We start from the raw sequence: 23,895 nt of genomic DNA, 5'->3' as shown, positions 1-23,895 counted from the left end.
TAGTGACAAGATGTATTCAGGTGATTTTATAATTGCTTCTGTGGAGACACAGTAGAGATTAAGTAATTGGAGATAAGAAGTGAAGAGTAGAAATGGCAGGAGAAGAGGCACTGAGAAGAGGAGGAGAAATAAAAAATGATCAGTCTTCCTTTTTTAGCTGGAGTTTGTTTGCTTTGTGTTCCCTGCCATGAGTCTCAGCAGGGACTTCTGAGGAACCACATATAGACATCAGATGGTGGGAGACTTGTATTTCGTTACATGCTAGCATAGCAGCTCTCAGATCTTTTCAGCCAGCTGTCCTTTTTAAAACTGCCAGTCCCTCTGAGTTGAAAAGTGTCTCCTTATTTATATCTTTAGTCAGGGTTTCTTCTCTTTCGCAAACTTCCAGGACACTTCCCTAGTATTGTACGTAGTTGTTACCCTAAGCTCTTTCCTTTCCTTTATTAGTACCCGTTCAGATTGGTAAATATTTTACTAATCTGTACTGTTAAATATCAGTCTTTTCAACAATTCTCTGAGCATTACACAATACATTACATGATTTGACTTGCCAGGTACTTTTAGTTCTATTCTAATATTAAATTATATTTTTATTTCTTATCTGCTAGGTATGGCATTTCAAATATAGATACAACGATTGAAGGAACCTCAGATGACATGACTGTTGTAGATGCAGCTTCATTAAGACGACAGGTATTTAATATACCAAAAATCATATAATCCTAAATTATATTCATATAATATTTAAAGTGGTAGTTCCTAACATTTTATCATTTTCTGTCCAGTGGAACCCATGGATTAAAATATTTTATCTATCAAACTATTTATTAAACCATAATTGACTTTCCCATTTTGATTAAAGACATATTAAACCACTATTTACATGTTTTGATCAGCATAAAGCAGTATTACCAAAATGGATTGATGTAATTCTAGCCAATAACAAAGAATCCTAACATTTTAAGCAAACCAGTGCATCCATAAATTGCTCTGAAGCTGAGATGGCCCTTCACAGTTGGAACAAGGGGCCTGGGCCTTTAACCCTATCACAGACCAGTCGGTGAATGCATGCTGCCTTCATAAGGGAGCATGAACTTGGGCAAGGCAGTTGTTCAGCCCAGGGCTATTCACAGTAAGGACCAACAGCCGAGGACAGTGCCGTCAACCAGTGACACTCCTACAAACAGGTAGAGAATTAGCCTTTTAGTCCTGAAGGGCATGGGTGGCAGGTCACAGGGCCCACTACAGTAGGTTAATTATTGGGATCCTTTTAGTAACTCAGAGAAGGCATAGAACAGTTAAAGCAGGTTAAAGATGAAAAACTGAAGCTGAGTGACAGAAGCTCATAAGAGAAGAGAATTTAAGTGAATTTAAGCTGTCGTGCATAACATTTTTTCTATATATAGCGTTCTTTATTTTGCTCCAAATGAAACTCTTCATGTTTGTAATAATTCTTTTTACAAATTAAACTACTTTATAAGAATCTGACTGCATCATGCATTAAAGCTTCTATTCATTTTTTGATGTTGTTTTTTACTTAGATAATCAAACTAAATAGACGTCTACAGCTTCTGGAAGAGGAGAACAAAGAACGTGCTAAAAGAGAAATGGTCATGTATTCAATTACTGTAGCCTTCTGGCTGCTTAACAGCTGGCTCTGGTTTCGCCGCTAGGGGTAACCTCAACTCAAAAATACTGTCTCAACAGCTGGAAATATAAAGAATTTGCAAACTTCTTTATTTCTGTCTTTGCATTGTATGCCGTTTTACAGTCCCCACCCTGAAAATGTATTTCTCCCAGAAAGGATGGGGTAAAGACTTATATTTGCAGGAGTAAAGGTATATCCTGTCACTTGACTGTATTTAGTTTTAACCAGTTCTGCCCTAACACCTACTTAAAATTCTCCCTTTGCATGTTTTGTAAATAGGATCTAGTTTGTTTGTTGTTTTGTTTTGTTTTGTTTTGTTTTTGCCTCATCAATCTGCACAGCTAATTCTATGAATGGGAGGGGAAAAAGTGTACAGAAAATGGATTTAGAGAAGTGTCTGTAAAGGAAAAATAATACTTTATATTGTCCTGTTTCTCAAACACTGTTAGATTAAACAGTTTAGTTAATAGACATTTTTGCATCCACATTTCAACATTAACACTACTGAAGTCATGGTCTGGTGTCAGATTTAATAAACTCAAGTCACCTCATGTTTCAGGATCACCTTCGATAAAATAATTCCTAACATTTTCAGCAGTTTAAGATGTGGGCAAAATGTGCATTTTTATTTTTATTTTAGTTTTGCAGATGGTTTTCTATAAAGTACATTTTTACTAAGTCCATGTGTGAATGATTTAAAAAGCTATAGAATAAGGTACAAATGTAGTGTATTTAATAAACTGTCAACCAAAGCTATATTTGTGTATCAAAAGATTTTATTTCATCATATTGTGCTGTGAGGTATATTCCATATCATGTTTCTTTATATGCACCTAAGTTTTCCCGGCTCTGGAGCAAGTAAAGCAATTAATGACTTGGCAGGTAGCAAGAACCCACTTGCTTCCTTTCAGATCTTCATCCTGGTAGTGGTAGGCGCTGGTTTTGTTACAGCTGTTTTTCTAATTTGTAGTGTCTATAAAGTGGTTCAGATAAAAATACCTTCAGTTGTGTTGCTTTTTCCATTGTATTTAGCTGATATATTAAATCTGATGAGATTAAATGCATCAGTGAAACCAAGTGCTGGGAGCCTTTAGTTCCCAAACTTTTTTTTCCCTTTTTTTGTTTCAGAAGTGGATAGAATTTTACTTAGGTGCAGTATTCTCCATACACCTTCAGTATCTTTCTACCAAGGCAGTGAGTTTTGAGAAAGGCAATTAGGGGAAATTCCTTAGATGTAGGTATATTGAACTGTTCTATTCTTGCTTCTCTCCTGTCCTTCCAAAAAAAAAAGTACTTGGAGGAAGGATTCTTTTTTTTAATTTCTAGGGTTTATCATGAGTTTGGTGACAATTTTTTTTACCCATGAAAGTCTTCTGACTTATAATATCCTAATGATGTCATTAATTATATTAATTCTATCTTTATATGTATATCTCAAGGTAATTTCTGTGAATAATTGAAACTACAAAAATGATTTAAAAAACAATGGATAAGAGCTTCCCTGGTGGCGCAGTGGTTGAGAATCTGCCTGCCAATGCAGGGGACACGGGTACAAGCCCTGGCCCGGGAAGGTCCCACATGCCGCGGAGCAACTAAGCCCGTGCGCCACAACTACTGAGCCTGCTGTCTAGAGCCCGTGAGCCACAACTACTGAAACCCGCCCACCTAGAGCCTGTGCTCCACAACAAGAGAAGACACCTCAATGAGAAGCATGCGCACTGCAACGAGGAGAAGCCCCGCTCGCCGCAACTAGAAGAAAGCCCGCGCGCAGCAACAAAGACCCAATGCAGCCAAAAATAAATTAATTAAATTAAATTAAAAAAAAAAAACAGTGGATAAAGTTAACACCTCTTTTGTTGGGCAGGCATGAAAAGGATTGATTCCATAAAAGTCAAAAATGAACATGAGCAGGAATTCCAGGAGATAAGCACAAAAGCTATTTTTCTCCCTATTGACTTTTACCAAACACTGGAGTCCTAGAACTTTCTCTCTTAATGGCTGTACGGGGGTAGGAGATATAATTCCATGTCTTCTTAGGCAGGCACTAGCTGTAACAGGAGACTCCTGCATGAAGCTCGAACCCCAAAAAACTACACCCTCAGTGAAAGGGTAAATGAGAAATCAACTTACCATCCAAAAGGGGACAACAAAGAAACATGTCTTCACCTTGTCACAGATCTAAAAACAAAAGAGCTTGAGTCTCTCTAACTCCAAAACCAAGCCCAGCTATGCCAGCCTTCCTCCCCTAGAAGTCATTTTGCATCGTTGTAAGGAAGTGGTTTGGGAGTTGAGAGGAACAGATTCACTCCTGGTCAGGATGGTCAAGAAATACTTCTTAGATGTTTGAGCTGAACCTTGAAATAAATAAATACATGATTTCAACAAGCAGAGAATGAAGAAAAAGATTCCAGATGCAGGGAACAGTGGAAGAAAAGGATACAGTCAGGGCCAGTAACAGAGTAATCAACCTACCATACTCACTAGTGCCATACAACTAAGTAGCAGGTACAAGTGTAGCAAGTACATTGTGCCACTGCTTTCGGAACTCTATTTAAAGGTTGGGTGTTTTTCACTTCTAGGAATACTTGTTGAAGCATTTGCTGGTTATTGACACTTTGAGGGATAATTTTATGAAAATATATTTGCAAGAGAGCTTTCCTTCTTTTCCTGCATGAATGTCTGTTATCCAGCTTCTTGATCATATTTGACACTGAAATTGAACTTTTTCTGGCCTCAAGTTTGGAAAAATGTAACTGCCATAACTTGTTCTTTTACTTACAATGTATTATCGTGTCAGTAAGTAGAGACTCGTGTGTGCACAACACTGACCTCAGTAGTAAGCGGTTATAGCAGATGCACCACAAGCCCTGCTCTTAAGGAACTGACAGATTAATGGAGGAGGAGGGAAATAAGGCGTATTAAAGAATTAGAGGATTATAAAAATAATTTTATGAAGGAGGAGGAATTTGAGATATATGCCCAAGAACAGGGAGAGAGTGTTTCAGATGGTGGATGCAGTAAAAAAATAAAAGTATAAAGATTCCAAAGTGAGATTGAACATGGGAACGGAAGTGAGAAATAAAAAACAATGAGCTTTGTAAATGACTAGGTGCATGTTGTATGTGTGTGTGGGGGTGGGGGGGTGTATAGACATGCATTTGTAAGTTTAGGTACCAGGGTAGAGATGGCATGTCCCCAGAAGCCACCTCACCACAAGTGGCCCGTAGGCTTTAGGCATTTAATCCAAGGCTGCAGTTTCCACAAGACCAAAATTGCAAACAACTAACTTGCCAGCTGTTTCAGCTGATTGTGCTATTGCCAGCCATCCTTTCTTTTGCCCTTTGAAATGAGAGGCTCACGTCTCTGTTCATGACCCTGTAGAAAACTGGGGTCATCTCTCACCCATTTCCAGGCTAATGAAGACTATATGCACTGTCATTGACTTGTTCAGTCAAATACAGTGAGCTGTCGTGTTTATTTTACTTGTGTTTTAATTTTTTGACTCTTGGCAGTTAGACATTCATTTAATAAGTGTTGAGTCTTGGCTAAAAGCTGAGTACTAAAGATAGGATTAATTCATTCAACAAAATATTCGTAGTGGCCCTACTTTGTATCAGGCACGGTACTTGGTACTGACTATACCGGGAGTGAATAAAAGAAACATATCCCTGTACCCATGCAGCTTATGGTCTTATGGGGGAGAGTGAAATTTAAGAAACAAGTACACTTTAAAATGCTATTGCCATTGTGATAAGTACTGTAAATCAGCAGTCCCCAGCCTTTTTGCCACCAGGGACTGGGTTCGTGGAAGACATTTTTTCCACGGGGTAGTGGGGGATGGTTCAGGCGGTAACGAGAGCGATGGGGGCGGCAGGTTCTGAAGCTCTGCTCGCTCACCCGCCGCTCACCACCTTCTGTGCGGCCCGCGTCCTAACAGGCCGTGGACCGCTGCTGGTCCACAGCCCGGGGGTTGGGGACCCCTGCTGTAAATGAACGCTAAAGGAGAGAGTAAAGGGAAGCCTGCCTTCCATTAGGCTGTTAGGGAAGGCCTCTCAGGAAAAGTGATGACTTGTGCGGAAGTCTGAAAGATGAAGAGGATTTAGCCGGAGATCAGACAGGTGGGAGTGGGAGGTGGGAGCTGGGCAGAGAAGAGGCCTTGCTGAGGGCCTGAAGAAGGGAAGAGCTAATGAATAAGTGGATGAGAAGGACATGGTCCCTGTTCCCTTAAATTGTCTTAAAGTGATAGATTTATAAACAAAAATATGTTACATTGTGACAGGTATGATAATCGTGGTTTGGGTAAGTGCTAACTTGTTTTGTTGAAAGCATGCACTCTGGGAAGGCTTTCTCAAGTAGTAGATTTTTAAGCTAGACCTTAAGGATAAATAGGTATTTATAGGAGCATAGGAAGAAGGTCTTTATACAGTAAATGGGTTCAGAAAAAAATGCCTGTAAGTTCTTGATGTTACTGATTGGGGGGAGGGGGACAGCTATAATATATGTATTGTAAATTATTTCTAAAATCTTAAGCCCAGTGAATATAAATAATTGAAATAAAAAGCAGGAATGATCATATTCAGAAAATTGTAGATTTTGAGTTTTGTCTATTTTATAACATTTTAATATGGTAAATACACTGTTTTGTTATCCTGTCTTAAAGTTTGGCATCTATATAAGCCAGATTTCGAAAGACTGATTTTTTTTTCCCCTAGGTATTTATTGTTTTTTAATTATTGTGAAAAATGCGAACATAGGAAAATTGAAGAGTGTAATGAATTGCCATATGCCTATCACCTAAATGTAAGGACATTTTTCAGTTGCTTCATTTTTTAGCTGAAATGTCTTAAAAACATGACATTTTCCCCCAAACACATAAATATGCATTTCTGAAAAATAAGGACATTTTCCTACATAACCATAAAACCATCATCAGGCATAAAAAAACTAACAGTAAGCCCTTAATATTACCTAAACCAGTCCTTGTACAGGTTCCCCCAGTTATCCCCAACGAGGCTCACATAATCCATTTGGTTGAATCATGTCTGTCTCTTTGCTCTCTTAATCTAGAATAGTTCCCTCCACCCATCCAACCTTTTATTTTTCTTATACTACATTTTCTTGTTGAAAACAAGGGACTATTGTCTGTTTACTGTCCCACCTTTTGAATTTGTCTGAATAATGTCCTCTTTCCCTGGATTTTCTGTAAGCTGAATTAGATCTAAAAACTTGATTGTATTTAGATTACTGTTCACACTTGAATAACTCAGGAGTTAGGGGGCTCCAACTTTCCATGCAGTCAGAAATCCACATGTAACTTTTGGTTGGCCCTCCATATCCTCGGTTTCTCTGTATCCAGGACTCCACCCACAGATTCAACCGACTTCAGATCGTGTAGTACTCTAGTATTTACTATTGGAAAAAATCTGCATTATAAGTGGACCTGCACAGTTCAAACCCGTGTTGTTCAAGGGTCAACTGTATAACCTTATTTTAAGTATAAAGAAATGCAATAAAAAGGTCCCATACTTTGGCTTCCCATATAACTTCTGTTCCTGCTTACCCTCCTCCCTCCCTTCCTTTCTCCACATGTGAGAACATAGTTAGAAAATCCAAATAGTACAGAAGTACAGAAAGACACAAAACAAATTGAAAGCTTCTCTCCACTTTTCCCCAAAGTCAACCACTGATGATATTTTTCTTTCCGTCTGAAAATGTGCATTTACCAGCATGCTTCAGTGTGAAAGCTTGATTTGTTTTTTAAGTACATCAAAGGTGACTTTAAAAACAACCTTTGGATTAAACTGACTCATCCACAGCTTTCTAGATAATGTTCCATTATTGAATTTCTAAAAGCATGTCTTTTAAATGTCATTCTCAAATGGTTCAAACTGGTATTTCCATTTTATTATTATTAAACTACACAATTCGGCTTCTTCGCTTAGAGACTCCTCCACACAGACAGCCGAGGAAGCCAATGACTATCTGACTGAGCCCAAACAGGGTCTCAAGAATGCCCACGAGCAGTAGACCTAAAAATACTGAGAAATGGATAATCCTATGTTTGTTTTCTATAGAATTGAAGTGTAAGCTGTATGTTCTCCAGTTACTGGCTGTTGTGTTGTTGATGGAGGGATTATTGAAATCCGTAGGAGAAATACAAGAGTCGTTGAAGAACCACTGCAGATCGAAGGATTCTGGATGAATGGCACTGCACAAAATGAAAGAAATGATAAAAATAAGATATTCAGGAATACCACTGACCATCTAAAGAATGCAGCGTTGTGCCTAGAAGAAGACATGTATAGTAAAACAGAAAGTGCTTTTGAAACATCGTGCCCAGAAACTATAGCTAAGATGAGGGTTTCTGAGCGTGTGCCGTTGTACTCTTAACAGTTGTAAAACGTTGACATCATATATCCCATAGTTCAACAAGCATCTACAGAGGATCTACTCTTAGGTTGAACTGTATGAAATTTTCCATGTCAGAAAGGGTTGAATATTAACAATTTCCTGTGGTCGCACCTATTCATGCAGGCGCTCTTCTACTGGCTAAAGAAACTAAAATAAATGAGCTCCCCCTTTCAAGGAGCTCAGTTCTTAGTGCAAAACTGCTGTGTTGCGTCTGTTCTTAAACCAGATGTACAATTTTTGCTCACAAAAGACATTTCAGATATGTCTGGTTAAAACCTTGTTGTAACAAGGTATGGAGAATGAGAAACTTTTAGCCCTAACACATCCGTCCTGACATGATTTATCTTTGGTTTTCTACAGTAGGACTAAGTGTTCTTAGAGAGTTTGCATTTCTGGATACCAGCAACTGATGTGCAGCCTGGGAAAAACAACAGTATGTCAGCATGCGGAATATGAGTATGCTTTTTGCAGTTTGCAGCAAGCGTAGGGTCACTCTTCTGTAGTTGTTTACTCTCCGTAACTGTCTGTCTCCCCAACTAGAGTGGGAATACCTTGATGCTGTGACCTCCAGCTTGGCCTGGCGCCTGGTACATGGTGAGTAGCCATGAGCTGAGGACTGAATGTGTATAGCATGTGTGGTTGAAATCTCTAATTTTCTACTCCCGCTCTACTAGTAAAGGGAGTTTCTTTGGATTTTGATCCACAACTGTGGTATGCAAATTTTGAGAGATTTTTCTTTTTTAATGCAGCGAGATAAGGAAAAAGGGAAAAATTTTTTTTCATGTAACTACAAAAGTGAATTCTAGTTGTTTTCCATACTGAACAATATATAGGTAACGAATGAATTAGGTTGTTTTTTCCTTCCAGTTTTACAAATTGTGCCTAGATTCAGGCACAGAACGATCTTACAAGACTGAAATGAACCATTTCCATGTAACTCTTCAGCATTATTTGTTACTCTGTGAGTTAAACTTTTGATTCATTGTCATTCTGACAGTGTGTTTCTATTATGTTTGCATGATTCCATTGGCTGCTGCGTTGTTTCTTAGGGCTTGTAGGTAAGCCTCTAGATTTTATTTACTTATTGTGTTTTTATTCGATTTATCAAATTATAAAGGTAATATATGCTTAGGGCTTACAATTTTTTAAAAAATATTTTTTTATTTACTTTGGCTGTGCCAGGTCTTAGTTGCGGTGCACAGGATCTTCGTTGTGGCACGTGGGATCTTGAGTTGCGGCATGCAGACTTCTTAGTTGGGACATGCATGAGGGATCTAGTTCCCCGACCAGGGATCAAACCCGGGCCCCCAGCCTTGGGAGCGCAGAGTCTTACCCACCGGACCACCAGGGAAGTCCCAGGGTTTACAAATTAAATTAGATCAGAAGTGGAGAAAGTCAGTGCTCCCTCCCCTCCCCCGGGGCATCCTCCATTACCATTCTCCAAAGATGAAAGTTAAGTTTTTGGTGTATATTTCCAGAAATTTTTTATATACATGCACGTATGCAGCCGTAGATTTTTAAAAGACAAGGGTAATCCATCTAAGTCAACTACTCCTTTTAGACAAGACCATACCCAAAGCATTCTGAATGCAGTGATTCCTCCATTTCTCTGCGATTGGGCCAATTGGGATTAATGTGCTAAATCTCTAAGAATCTGTCCCATGCGAGATAACATGGCACTGGGTCAACACCACACTATTCTAACCTAGCTAGCTGCAGCTGTGTAAGACAGCAAACGGTTACTCACGTTAAGTTTTTAAATGAAAATTCGCAACTGGAAGTGCTGTTGCCTTGAGAGTTACAAATGAGAGGGCCCTCCGCGAGAGCCTGGACGGACACCATCAGGCAGTATGCAGCTCCAATGACGGTGATCACGTTCAGAAGTGATGAAAGAAACAGCTGAAAAATAAAGTAGGCACGTCTGCACATGTTGTTACATGTTCCCGCGCTGTTTCAAGTTTCAGCAGCATAAGCAGTCTTTATCATCAACTGCTGCCATTCTCCTGACACCTTACAGTCCTAGATCTTAAGATCACAGTTTGATTGGGTGCGACTGACACAAGAAGGCAGAGGGCAAAGTCCCTGCCATTTCATTAGACTTGCTAAAAATCATTGGTCTTGCCACTGTTTCTGAAAAACCTGAACTCTTATGCTCTACACGAACCTTGTCCATTTCAACGGACCACTACAGTGTGTCAGGAGCAAAGATAGACTGTAAATAACTAGCAAAGTAACTATAATCCTAGATAAATACCAAATGTCAGGATAAGGTAATTTTAAAAAAATAATAAATCGAACTCATGGCTATAAATATGTACCCTTTTAAACAGTGGCTCTCACCCCTGGGAGCACATGAGAATCACTTAAGGTGGGTTTGAAAGATACTAATGCAGAATCTCAGGGGGGCCACCAGGCACTGGTATTTTTAAGATTTTCCCCAGGTGATTGTAATGTTCCCATCAGGCTGAGAACCATTGCTTTAAAACCTCAAGCTCAGTCAGGAATATTTACTGTGATTTCTTATTTATTGATTTACCTGCTTCCTTAAAGAATTATGAGAGACCTCAGTGTTAACTTCGTAACAATGTTCATGGCATAAACAGTATGAAGACTGGGAATTTTGGAGTCTGACGGATTTGGATACAGACCTACCTAGTAACTGTGCTACACTGGCAGGTTATATGCTTTCTCTGAGGATCAATTTCTCAGTCAATAAAACAGAGATCATAAAATGTATGGGTTTTCAGAAAAATAAGATAGCGTATTTGAAAATATTTTGAGTATAGTGAGAGAAGGTTAATAAATATTAATTTCCTTTTAACATAGTTACAATTTTATACATACCAAATGTTTGAAAAAATAAGTGTTGTCTCCTTTAACTTAACTAGACAAGGACAGTTAACATTCTGGTCCTAGTAAACCAGTCTTTCATGTGCATAAGAGAACTGAGAATACTTTTTCCCTAAGTATTTCATACACACCACACAAGTAACAAGTATTTGAGTATTATGAAATTGATTACATCCCTGAGTGCAGACTTATAAATCTTTCTTTGAAAACCTTTAGGCTGAAACCGAAGATTGAGGAGAGGTCTGAAAGCTCGCTCCAAAACTAAATTTTTATGGGAAAACAAAAAGACAAACTTCACGCTTTCAGCATTATCGTATAAATTATTCTAAATAACATGTTTCTAGGACCAGCCCTGCCACTGGAGCCACACGGTGATTCAGGAGATGCTGACGCCTCAGCGGCTTTGCTGAGATGCCCGTAACTGCTTATGCACCAGACCAGCTGTGCCATGCTCACCCCGGTTTTGTTATTGCAGCATGCTCTTTTCCTCGCTGCTAAGGACATTGTTGTTGCTGGAATGACCTGGAAATGACATCAACAGGAACAAAGAATATTATTACTTCTCATCAGATGATAAAGCAATAATCTTCACTTTCTACTTGCCAGCAGTTGTGGGAAGCCAAGAGGCTTAAGAGAATAAAAAGGAAATGTGGCAATGTCCTTGATCTTGTGACCCTTATGATCCCCATTTGGACCATAAAGATTAAAAAGGGGGAAGGGATGGAGGATTTCAGTATAGCAATTTCAGACTCTTCCGTCTACATTTTTACTTTGAGTCATCATTAGAGAGACTTGGATTTTAAATAGAGTAAGTTATTTATTCATTATTTTGGAAGGAACGTTTCTGAAAGAATGGTTGCATCATCCAAAATTCACTTTTTTTTTTTTTTTACTAGAATCTGCAACCACTTACCCAATTTCCCCAAAACAGTGTGAATTAATCTGGCAAGCATTCAGAAAGGAAATTGATGGTTTTGTCTGCCTGGCAATTGGGAACTAAGAATTCTATCACCACCCTTCTCCCACTTCCCTAACTTTCCTCTCACTCCCAGGGTCACCACCGGCTCAGTAGTTCCCCAAACTTATGATTTGAGAATTACTCTTAGTTCTACATTCTCCTTTCTACTCCTGTATCCATGGTATGGAATGATCTCACTTCGCATTGATGTTTAGAAATCTTGTATTACATTCTGTGTCAAGGGAACACATATTGCTGGGGAAAGCTGTAAGAAATGATGCCATGTTCTCAGGACTTAGGTTAAAATTTCTACTAATAACTAGTCAGCAGCTATAACTAGAAATTCTTCATGAAAGAAGTTTTGTATCATTGAAGAGTTGAATGTCGATTACTTCCTTACACTTAAGATATTTTAGCCATAAGTTTTTTGCCATCTCAGCACAGCTGCCCTTGAGTAGTTCTCTCTCTCTCCTCCCACTCTTGTTTTCTAACATTTTACTGAGTTCTAACAACATACCAGGCACTGTTATAGGTGCTGTATGTGTTTTAGTTCATTCACAGCCTCATAAAAATCCTATGTGGTAGGTGCCAATTATCCCCATTTTACTGGGTCGGAAAACTGAGGCACAGAAAGCTTGAGTAACTTGCCTAAGAAAGTGGAAGAGTTGGGAGTCAAAGTTGGGCATTAGGGTTCCAGAGCTCAGACTCAACCACTATTCCAACCACACTGGCCAATTCTAGCAATTCTCTGTTCCTTCATAGAGCTTGCCATTCTCATCCTCCCCACCACCATCACCCCCCTCGCTCATCTCATCGTCCTCCTCCTGATTGCTCCTTCCCCAATCCATCGTTCCAAGACCATGTCCACCTTTGTCCTTTCAGAGCAGGTCTCGGATTGAACAGCCTTACAAGGCAGCTTTCCTGACAAACTTCACCCCACTCTGACCATGTGCTGACTCTGTGTCACGTATGGAAGACACTTGGTATTGTTATCAAACTTTGCTTACATACTGCCTGGAACCCGACACTCTTATAATTCAAAGGGCACGTGTATGTATGGCAGCCTAACCATTCAAGGCATGGCTGAGAGCCCAGAAGAAAAGGGAAAAGAAATTTATGTACCCAAATAGGTGTCAGTGTTCGTGGGCTAAATTTCTTTTGTTGTACTTATAAGTGATACTGCCTTCTGAGCTTAAGGAACAAATCATTTACAACAGGAACTGGCAAACTGGCCCACCGCCTCTTTTTTATAAACTTTTATGAAAACAGACATGCCCATTTGCTTACTTATTATCCATGCTGCTTTGGTGCGCCCGCAGTAGAGTTGAATTACTGTGAGAGAGACTGGCTCGCAGAGCCTAAAATATTCACTACCCGGCTTTTCGCAGAAAAAACGTGTTAACCCCTGATTTAGAAAATTAATTATCTGTTAAAGTTAGTGCAACATTAAATTATAATTAAAATGGATAAATCATTCCATTTTCCTTATTGATGTAAATTAAACTCTGCTAACTTTCTTGAAGATTAATTTATTTCAGAGATGCTGAAAGAGATACTTTCCTAGTTCCCTTCTCTTGCAAAGGGATTTTATAAAGTAATAATAGCTTATCATGTATGAATCCTCACCTGGTTGACTTCATGGCATGTTGACACATCTTTGTTACATCATTATGGGTAACTTGATAACTCTATATTTCAACCATTTTGCCCATTCAGAGCTTTGGAAATTAGAGGGGCTCTTTATAGGATGAACATTAAAATGTGAAAGTGTGTGTGGGTGTATGTGACTGAATTATAAGTCTTCCAGATAATCTGCACAAATAAGTAATCTTGAGAATAATCTTTCTCCAATTCCTAAGCACATTTGAATGCATAGGAGTTTTTGTGAAACTTTTTCTTGATAGTCGTTTGTTTTTATAAAGAAAAGAAGTAGCATTGTTTATTTTTCCTTACAGAAACCCATATTTTCATCCAGTTTTAGAAATAAGGCATATGATTTCGTAAGTGAAGTACAGAAGAGCTTTAGACCATTACAACTCTGATAGAATTCAAACTTTTAGGATTCCTCTAAGTACTTGAACATGAAAGTAACAAACAAAACAATGGCTCATTATATAAAATCTGTATTTTGAAAATTTTTGTTAGACATAATATTTTCTAATGTAACGTTCAATTTCTTCTTTGTTACGATTTTAATAATTGGTGAATTATTACACAATAAGTGAACTCAGTAAATAAGCATGATTAAGATTAGGCTTACAATTAATCTATAAAATAAAATGGCCTTTATTTTTTAGAGGAAACAGTTCAAGGAAACGTTTCAAGTCGTTTTTTCAGGACTTGGAAGAAGAATGTGCATTGATTTTTCCATTTAGCAGATAGGTGAAGGTAATTATGTAACATTTTTACTCTTAGTCATGGTTTCAAAGATGAAAAGGTTCACCTCTGTTTTGGGTAAATCATAAAACCATAAAATGACTGTATTTTATGAAGTAATAATGAATTCCATAGTTTTTATTATTAACTACTTCCTGCAAAATTCCCTGTTTTTGAAACAATACTAATTTAAAATTCTACAGATTAGAAAGATTTCAAGAACTATGACAAAAGTGCTTATCACGACAGTGATTTCTTCTTCATTAACTTTTCTGTGTATTTACAAGTATATTGAGAGTTCAGTGTTTTGAGCTAAGTCAGTATTTTGATAGATGTAAAGGGCACAATTCCCTTTGAAAAAAGATATCCTTCCACATTCTATATATAGCCAAGGATCAAGAAAATAACCTTTCTATCACCCACCTGTTTGCTTGTGAGCCTAGTCTAGAGTTTGAGGCTCTATCTATAAAATGTCTATTGAACTTTTCAAAGAGTTGTTTGATACTTTGAAGATATTCCACAATACCAAGTAATAGTCAGAGCCTGGCGTGATACCAGTACATTGTTAATATTTATTGAGGTGATAAAGCAAACTTAATCCTGGAACAAGAAAGTCCAGATTCTCTGAAATGATTTCATATTTATATAATTTTTCTATGCTTCAGTTTCCTGGTCACTTAAGTTTATGGGTTAGGTTATAGATCTTGTCTTTCCCCTTTGTCAGCCTGAGACAGGTGATGAGGATTATGGTGCTAATACTGGTGGAAAACAGAGCTTTGGAGTCAGATAAATCTGGAATTGGGTTTCACACCTACTCTGTGACCTTGTTAACATTCTTAACCTTCTGTTTGCTGGTCTGTTAAAATACAAATGTTAATAACTACTCAGCCAGATTATTATAGCATTTAAATAAGATAGTGTAATGTATGAACCCAGTGGTTAGCACTTAACAGTGGTCTCTCTGTTTCATATATAATGACCCATGAGTGTTTTCATGTTAAGTCTGGAGATAAGACTAGAAGCAATAACTGATCATCATTGTAACACACACACACATACATCCAAACAAAGGCGCATTTCTCTGGCATTAACGAGACTGCAAGTGGGTGCTATAGTACCCAAGTGGTATAACAAAAACAAGGCTCTTGAATGCTGAATTTTCAAACTTCAATTACATCCCCATTTTACTGATATGCAAACAAAATCACAGGATAAATGATTTGCTAACAGTAATATATTGGAGACACAACCAGAATATCTCAATATTCTGTCATGTCTGAAAACAGGATTTATTGCTCTGCACAATGGGTACCACCCAGGCCTACTGCATCAGAATTCCCAGGAGAAGGTCTGTAAATCTACATGTATTACAGGTGCCTCGGGTGACCTATGATCACGTACATTGGGGGGTTCTGTCTTACACTGCTCTGCTGCAGATTTCAACAGATAGACCTATTAATAATTATCAAACATTAAACAAGCACCATGATGTATAGGTTGTAAGTCAGATCTGAGTCAAAACGTCCCTGAGGTCAGAAAGCCAGGGTTTCAAGTCCCAAACCTCTTGCACCAACTCCCCTCGGTGCAGGCAATGCCATATTCATGCCTCACAATTATCATCCAGGAGACTCATCGTGCATGGAATGTTTCTTCCCCTTCCTCTTGAGCACTTCCCGCTTTTGCTGTATTCCCTGTGAATACTCAGAGGCTGGTTTTGGCAAAGGAAAGCTGAGGGAATAAATTCAAAAAGTCCCGAACACTAACTATGAAGCTTGGAAGAGCAGCCTTATACACGAAGAAGTACGATACGTAATTACCCCACCAACTTTTACCAATATCTTATTATTTTTTGCCCAAGCTCCCTAGCCTGTACCACAGTTCATTTAAATTGTTGTTCTTCACTGATGCCAATATAAATTAATACCATACCCACTGATCCTCACTATATCCTAAGCCAAGACATAGCTCACTGCAAGGCTGCAAGATGGTCTTTAGACCATCTTCAGTAAAATAGCTCCAAATCAAGTCAAATAAATTTCACTCACCATCAGACCTGCTCCAATAATCCCAGGGAAGAACCATTCAAAGCAAGAGATGGGGTTTTTAAAAACTTGGTCTTCCTCCACTAAGTTGACAATTAGAGGTATTGCATTGAGAATTACTCCCAACAGAAGCAGAACCAACAGGCTGAATCCATTGCAGGCTGTCCATCCTTCGCAGCAGGTCATGGTCACCCCCTGGTTCGAGGAGAAACCCTGTCAGGGTGGCTGTTTTTGTGGCACTGTTTTGCCTTTTATCCTGAGCCTTCTAGTTAAAGCTCAGCACTTATAAAAAAAAAAAATTACAGAGATCAGTTCAGAGTCCAGTAGGGCAGGACATTATTATGAGGAGTATTGCAGGAAGTAAGGACGATTTTACATTACCATGGGGTGGGGAAGGTAGGTGGGAAAAAATCTATGGTTGCTACTAGATAAATTTATGCATGAAAATCGGCACATAAAAACAAAAAAAAAAATGGGTTTAAGATACACTCTTCTAACATATTTTACATTTCACTAGTATGCCATATAAAAAGTAAAAACAAGAATATCCAGTTAAGATAACCTATTTTTCTTGTTGTATTGATATTATTACAAGCTATGGAAGTTCCTTATTTTGAAATTGTTCAACAAGAAAATGAATATATATGAGATTGGGAGAAAATATTTTCTCTGCTGCAAATGTTCTTGATTAGTCAAAATGTTAGGGTTCAGTTTCAGGCTGTATGCTCACACACACAAAACAGGCTTTCTGCTTCTTGGTCTCTACCCATGAAGACTGACTGCTGGTCCTGTGTTTGTTTACTGTGAGATGCCTCTATATTCTTATAATAAATTATCCCCTTGTTAGTACTTTAAGTGGGTTTCTTTTTTTTTTTTTTTTGCAAACAAAACCAAAGTTACTAAAACCAAGGATAGAAAAGTATACAAATAACTTGTCACATGCCATACTAAAACAGTAAAAAGAGTCAAGAAAATGGAAGGATTCTATCAAGATGAGCAAAGAAGCAGAATTCCTCTCGGCTTTGGAAGATGGCTAGAATTTGACACAAAAAGATGGTCAGAAAGGTGTTTCATATACCACTATCAGTTGCAGAAAACCCAAACTCTTCTAGCTATGCTAAACTGGAAAAAGGATAATTGGGGAATCGTGTACAAAACTGTTGGGAGGGCTGGAGGGGCAGTCTCCAGGAATGCCTTCCAGGACATGACTGCTGAATGGCCCCAGGGGAACTTCTGCCTCTGCAGTCCTCACAAAGGCAGGGAAATGAAGAAGCCACCTCTGGAATGCATACACCACGACAGCTGCCATCCAGGAACCCACCACCACTGCTGCTGCCACCGCCCCTCTGCACCCTCAAGGGTAGACAGGACCCTGGAACACTGAATTTGACTTCTGCTGCCACTGCAACTTCTTCTTAGCTTTCGTGAAAGTAATATCTGGACCCAGGAATATTGCGGCCGTGCATAAAACTCAAAACTCCTGCCCCCGCATCTTCCTTCACAGCCACAGACAGAAGCAGCAGAAAGAGGGCCTCCACCTCCTTGCTGTCTTCCGTATTGCTACTGAAAGCGGGGTGTGGCTGCTCGCCACTCAGAAGCCAATAAAGAGGCATGTTGGTGGAAAGGAAAATTTGCCGAGGGGAGGGCGGACTCCTGTCCAAAGGCCGACTCCCCACCCCACTGACAATCAGTGGGCAAGAGCTTTCATAGACGGAGGTAGGGGGCTACATGTAGAAACAGCACAGTCAGCTCTGACAGTCACCTTGAAATTGGTCATCGGTGGTCTGACCAGGGTCATCTTGATTGTTTTAAGTACAGTTAATCTTCAGTTCCAGGGTCGGTTTGTTCCCATTTCCTTGAGGCCTGTTCTCGGAATTGTGGCAGCTTATGTCGTGGCTACAGTCTGGTCATCATGTAGTTAACTTCTTCCACCTGGTGGGGCTTTCAGTATCTGTAACACAGCTCACAGGATACGGCTCAGAATATTATCTATAGCCCCTGAGGAGGAACTAAACGTCCTTGACTTTGCTTAGTGACCGATCTATTATTATTTGGTCTCCTTTGACTCTTTTCCTTTGTTTCTGCATGTTCTCACTTCTCTGATTAAACTTACTCTTTGGCTAAAGTTTTTCTACGGACAAAATGCAGGCTGAGGACGTGGGGTGGGGGGCAGGCAAGGACTGCAGGGTCCTGCTGCATTTCAGTATCGCTCAAGGATTGATCTAATTATTGCAATATCCAGACTTAGATGCAGAGTATTCTAGAAAATGTAGTTTTGCCACCCATGTGGGATCTTAATTCCCCAACCAGGGATCGAACCCGTGCCCGCTGCATTGGGAGTGTGGAGTCTTAACCACTGGACCACCAGGGAAGTCCCTGGAAAACGTAGTTTGTAATCATTCCAGTCTCTACTGTACCGAAAGCTATACTAGAATGACATTGAAATGAATATTGAGCAAGACATTTCACCAGGGTGATTTCATTTAAATTGTATGGAAAAAACTCTCTAGAGTACCTGGGATTACCATTACTAGGTACCATTTTAAGTGATTTCAATCATGTTTGTGTTTCTTCCATGTCTTAGATGTCTAGAATGTCTAGATATACTTACATGTCTAGGATGACATGTAACATTTTAAAAACGAGTTAAAACTACCTGTTTAATTCAAATGAGAACACATCTCAAGAAAACATATTAGAAAAATATGTTTCTTCCAGGGATAGGACTTAATATATGAGAGAGAATGGAGTCACAGCCAAGTCACATTTGTGCCATTGGTGAAAACAAGAGGTAAAGCAAAAGCACTTTGTTTTGTTCTCCCCCCACGACCCAATGCTTCTTCTCCTAGCCCACTGCACACCACGGACCTAAGAGCAGTAAGGATTGTAGTCAAACACCAGGGACCACATTTCCTAAAATTCTCTAGCTTTTACTGGCTTCTGCTCACCCCATCTTCTGCTCACTCCGTGGTTGGAGTTAAGTAGCTCCAACCCTGCACTGAGTATGCCTGACAGTACTACCCCAGGAGGAATTCATGTGATATGAATGGGTATTAAACACTCACCCATGTTATGTCAGGCATCCTCTTCTAAACACACTTCAGTCAAATCAGTTGAGGCTGATTTGACTGAAAAACTTGGGCTTTATACACAGATATGGCTAACTGTCCACTAACATTTGTGCTTTTACATTTCATGTAGAGTGGTTGAGAAGTGTCCACCCAGCTGCGGACTACGTTTCCCAGTTACCCATGCCTCTAGGTTGGGCCATGTAACTATTTCTAACCAATGGGAAGTTATTTTCATCTAAGGAGTTTACAAAGTGATGGAGGTCATCTATTTTCTTCTTTTCCATTTATAGTTTGGAGACAACCAAGCTACACTGGAAGTCATGTGCTGAAAATATCAGCTTCCATGGACCTAAATCTGTACCAGGTAGAGGCCCAACCCCTGCCCCTTCTGCCCACCTAGGACTGTTCAGGATAGTTGACATCAACAAGCAATAAATGTCTATTGTTAGAGTAGCTAGCATTACCCCCAATAAATTCAGTGTGTCCCTTGTCTTTCACCTTATAACCTTCTGGACCTTTGCAACATATTGCTGAAAGTCAACTCCATCATTCCCACCCCTCCTCAAAAACATCAAAAAAAATGAGAAGCCCACACACCGCAATGAAGAGTAGGCCCCACTCACCGCAACTAGAGAAAGCCCGCGCGCAGCGACGAAGACCCAACGCAGCCAAAAATAAATAAAAAACAAATCAAAACAAGACACTGAGATACCATATTTTCCTAGAGTTTTATTCAGAAATTATATTTAGGAAGATTAGGGAACATTAGAAACTGTAAGAAATATACTGTACTGGTTATATACTTACTGTATATAACCAATATAAGTAGGAATACAAGCGCAGAAGTTCCACAAACAGAAAAGTAAACGTTTAAAAAGAATGAAATACATTTAAAAGTATCATTTCATTCCGCTGAACTCATTAGTGGGAATTTTTGCACCCTCAGACCCAAGCTGTGACCTATTTGTGTTGCAGGGCAGATTTTGACTGATGGGTCATATTGGATTGAGAGTTGTTTATATATACATAAACAAATTTTAATGCCCACTGTAGCCAAAGTATATACAAGAGTCTGTGGGGTAGAGACCCTGTGAATGTAATTTTGAGAACTCAGTAGCCTCCTGTGCCGCTAAAGCTGTAAAGGCTTGTAGAGATTCTCAGCTCAACCTTAGTATTTTTTTTTTTTTATAGACTTTTACTTTTTTTTAAAGTATTTATTTATTTATTTATTTATGGCTGTGTTGGGTCTTCGTTTCTGTGCGAGGGCTTTCTCTAGTTGTGGCAAGCGGGGACCACTCTTCATCGCGGTGCGCAGGCCTCTCACTATCGCGGCCTCTCCTTGCGGAGCACAGGCTCCAGACGCGCAGGCTCAGTAATTGTGGCTCACGGGCCCAGCTGCTCCGCGGCACGTGGGATCTTCCCAAACCAGGGCTCGAACCCGTGTCCCCTGCATTGGCAGGCAGACTCTCAACCACTGCGCCACCAGGGAAGCCCTCAACCTTAGTATTTTATAGATGAGAAGTAAGACAGTCAGATTCAGGGAAGCTAAGGCGACTCACTCATGGATAGGCTGCTCTGGCAGAGCATGGTCTTGAATTTGGGACTTCTGACTTCCAATCAGGTGTCTTTCTGTTCAATTATAAACTTGATATTTCGATGAACCAGCTGGTGGACAGAAGCCAGGCGCAATCCCACAGCATGAATGAGATCCCGTAGACAGACCCACCTTTGGGCCTGTCAGCCCGGGAATGTGAAACACCCTCTTTCCAAGAGCATGGTGGCTCTCCGCCTGGGCACATAAACAGGATGGCAGGAGTAGCTAGAAAAACAGATTCAGTATAATTTTGTATTTGGCAAACTAAGTATGTGTTACCTTGGAAACACAACATAGTACCAGTAAATTTTGGTTTTAAGCTATGGGCCCTCAAGGAGACTGCAGTGGAGTGAGAGCTTATGTACAAACAAGCCATCTCAGTGCCACGTGCTGAGTCCTGTTTCAGAGTCAAGTCCCAGTGGTGCTCCCTCCTTCCCAGAGGAGGTCTCCACGGGGGTGATTCGTCAATAATCACAGGAGTTTTCCATGCACCCAGCAGCACCCTTAGATTTGGGCAAGAGGCCCGAGGCCCTGCACGTTAGGGTCCCACATACCAAAAGCATATGGACATAAATCTATTAAAGAACACAAGGGCCCCTCTGCCACGTAGGATCCAGAACTTGGCCTGTAATCCTCAACATTCGCTGCTGTGAGATGACACACCGTTCGGGCCCTGGGGAAGTGGTGTCCACAGCCCTTGCCCTATGTCCTGGAAACAGGGGCTCACGACTGCCATGGAGGTTTGTGGGCTGATTGCTTCAGAGAGCGTGGAGGAGGATTTATGGGATGGAGACACACTTAGGCAAGAGAAGAGCCTGACTGACTTGTCAAATGCTTCCTCAGAATATTCTTGTATCATAAAGTATCATTTCCATAAGGAGTGGCAAGCACGCATTTTCTTGCACCTTCCTGTGTTCTAATTCCTTGTCCTGGAGAGACGCACACATCCCTGTGGCGTCCACAGCATTTGCATGTGGTTGCGGAGCAGTGTTTACAGTAGTAAACAATACATACTTTTCCTACATTTGTTTACATGCATGAAACGGGCTATTGGTTCTTTACCATGGCACTACATGGGCATTAAACACTAGACTTGTGAATGCTTTTACTCTCATAATGTATCTGCTAAAATTTAATTACATATTTTTGAAAGAAACATTTTAGTTTTACTTAAATAATTTTAATTTAAAATGTTCATTAATTATAATTTGATTTTTGTCTTTTAATTTTGTAGGTAATTTTGAAGATTTTTTTCCAAGAAAGTTAAGCTTTAAGCATGTGAAAAAAAAACTTTAAATTTTTTACTTTTACACTTTCTATTTTTTTGATGAAAATATATTTAAATTTTGTACAGTTTGAGTACTTTTACATTTCATTTTTAATCCTTTAGATCATTACTGTCAATAGATTACAAGTTATTTTTTAAACTTTATTATTACAAATAGTTAATAATTTGCTGAAATGAAGGTAAGGAAAAACATTCTGTAATAAACATATAATAATTTATGAATCATGTGTATCTCTATTTTACTACTCACCCAACATCCTGACCCATCAACATAATACCCAGACACAGTGCAGTAGTGATTAAATTCAGTTGTCTTTAGTATTTTGCCAAAAGTCACACAGGTATACATATTTTTTCATATGTTTTTTTTTTTTTAATTCAAGAAAAACTGCTTTAATTAAAGTTTTGAAACCATATGGTTTTTATGATGGTATATTTGACCAGGCAAAAGGATAGAGCACATTGTAACAGTCTGTTAGCATGATTTATTGCTTTATAGTTTTGAGACTGTACAGTCTGCAATTCCATTTGTACCCAAGTCTCAGCCCTGCAAATGTTAGGGCTGGGCTGCATGCAAACAAAAGCGGAGGGCATCCGAGCCGCAGTACAAAATAGGTACACGGAGAACGGGGCAGCCTTGGAATAGTCAGGGTGTGTGTGGCTGGAGTGTAAGGAGCAGTGAGGAGCTGGGATGGCAGGGGCCACAGCCCAAAGAGGCCTGAAAGCCACTCTTAACTGTCTGTGCTCACCCCGTGCAGATTGGCAGCCCTGAGAGGCTAGGCGTGGGAGGAGGAAGTCCCAGGAGTCCAGGGGGTGGGTGAGATGTTCTTCCTGCAGCGCAGTCAGTTAGGATGCTCAAAACCATGTCTTCTGGGAGGGAAACCCAGAGATGCTATTCCCCTTCAGTCGAAGGATGGGAGGTAGGGTTTGGATAGGTTCATTGCAAATCTTGCTTTCATATGGAGTTGCCACCACCCCCCTGCCCCGTAAAGAAGTGGGGACTGATTACTGTTCTTCCCTACATCACCTGAGGCAAAAAAAATATTAAGAGAAAAGAGAGTGTGTTCTTTCAAACGGAATATCTGGTCATTCCTTGTTTGTTCACGGGATGCTATCGGATAGAACACCCTTCAGGGAAATGTTGTGGAAGGTGAAATTGGAAGGAAGTCATGACGTCGTAGGAAAATGCACTGGTGATGTGAGGTGGCCCCTCCAGACGTTTGGCTTATGCAGGTCCCTCTGCTTCATGTGTCTTTCTCACAAACAATTTCTTCTTCATGTCTTATGTTGCTATGATGTGGTATATTTTCTCACGGAAAATAAACATTGTGTTTTTTAAAATTTTTATTGGAGTGTAGTTGATTTACAATGTGTTAGTTTCTGCTGTACAGCAAAGTGAATCAGTTATACATATACATATATCCACTTTTTTTTAGATTCTGTTCCCATATAGGTCATTACAGTGTATTGAGTAGAGTTCCCTGTGCTATACAGTAGGTCCTTATTAGTTCTCTATTTTACACACTATTATATATAAAATAGAAAGCTAAAATAAACATTGTTAATTTAATGGGATCTTGGTTTTATCCACAGTCACCATGAACCTTGGCATTCAACTTCCTAAAATGCTCAACTCTGCCCATAGGCTCAACTTGGA

The 23,895-nt window shown here is 39.6% G+C and overlaps 2 protein-coding genes and 1 long non-coding RNA gene across 15 annotated transcripts in view; 2 read left to right on the top strand and 1 right to left on the bottom strand.

The window, feature by feature from the left end:
- The window catches only part of MFF (mitochondrial fission factor), a 39,470-nt gene extending 31,610 nt beyond the window's left edge, over positions 1–7,860 (top strand). For 11 of the 12 annotated variants that reach the window (XM_082396265.1, XM_082396261.1, XM_082396267.1 and 8 more), the window contains 2 exons: positions 609–693; positions 1,542–2,404. In XM_082396265.1, the coding sequence (XP_082252391.1) occupies positions 609–693; positions 1,542–1,673 (217 nt within the window). In that variant the 3' untranslated portion in view covers positions 1,674–2,404. Of the gene's footprint in view, positions 1–608; positions 694–1,541; positions 2,405–7,722 lie in introns of those variants that run through there. The other variant, XM_082396270.1, reaches the window with a different exon arrangement.
- TM4SF20 (transmembrane 4 L six family member 20) lies at positions 5,224–22,598 on the bottom strand. The gene is made up of 5 exons (XM_082396294.1): positions 20,856–22,598; positions 16,289–20,523; positions 11,366–11,431; positions 9,807–9,958; positions 5,224–7,856 (listed from the first exon to the last, which is right to left on the bottom strand). The coding sequence occupies exons 2-5, from the start codon at positions 16,469–16,471 to the stop codon at positions 7,565–7,567; spliced, it is 693 nt and encodes a 230-aa protein (XP_082252420.1). The 5' UTR covers positions 16,472–20,523; positions 20,856–22,598; the 3' UTR covers positions 5,224–7,564.
- On the top strand, positions 7,914–14,115 carry LOC309630717. 2 transcript variants are annotated; one of them, XR_014245901.1, is made up of 2 exons: positions 7,914–8,653; positions 11,254–14,115. It is a non-coding gene; the product is annotated as an uncharacterized lncRNA (long non-coding RNA). The 2 variants fall into 2 exon arrangements; XR_014245902.1 differs by having other exon boundaries at positions 7,914–9,020.
- Positions 22,599–23,895: the final 1,297 nt, after the last annotated feature.

The sequence above is a fragment of the Balaenoptera borealis genome (assembly GCF_965194805.1).
Source record: "Balaenoptera borealis genome assembly, chromosome: 6".
NCBI lineage: Eukaryota > Metazoa > Chordata > Mammalia > Artiodactyla > Balaenopteridae > Balaenoptera > Balaenoptera borealis.
The sequence above is the reverse complement of the archived record's forward strand: the minus strand, read 5'-3'. Positions and strand labels throughout refer to the sequence as shown.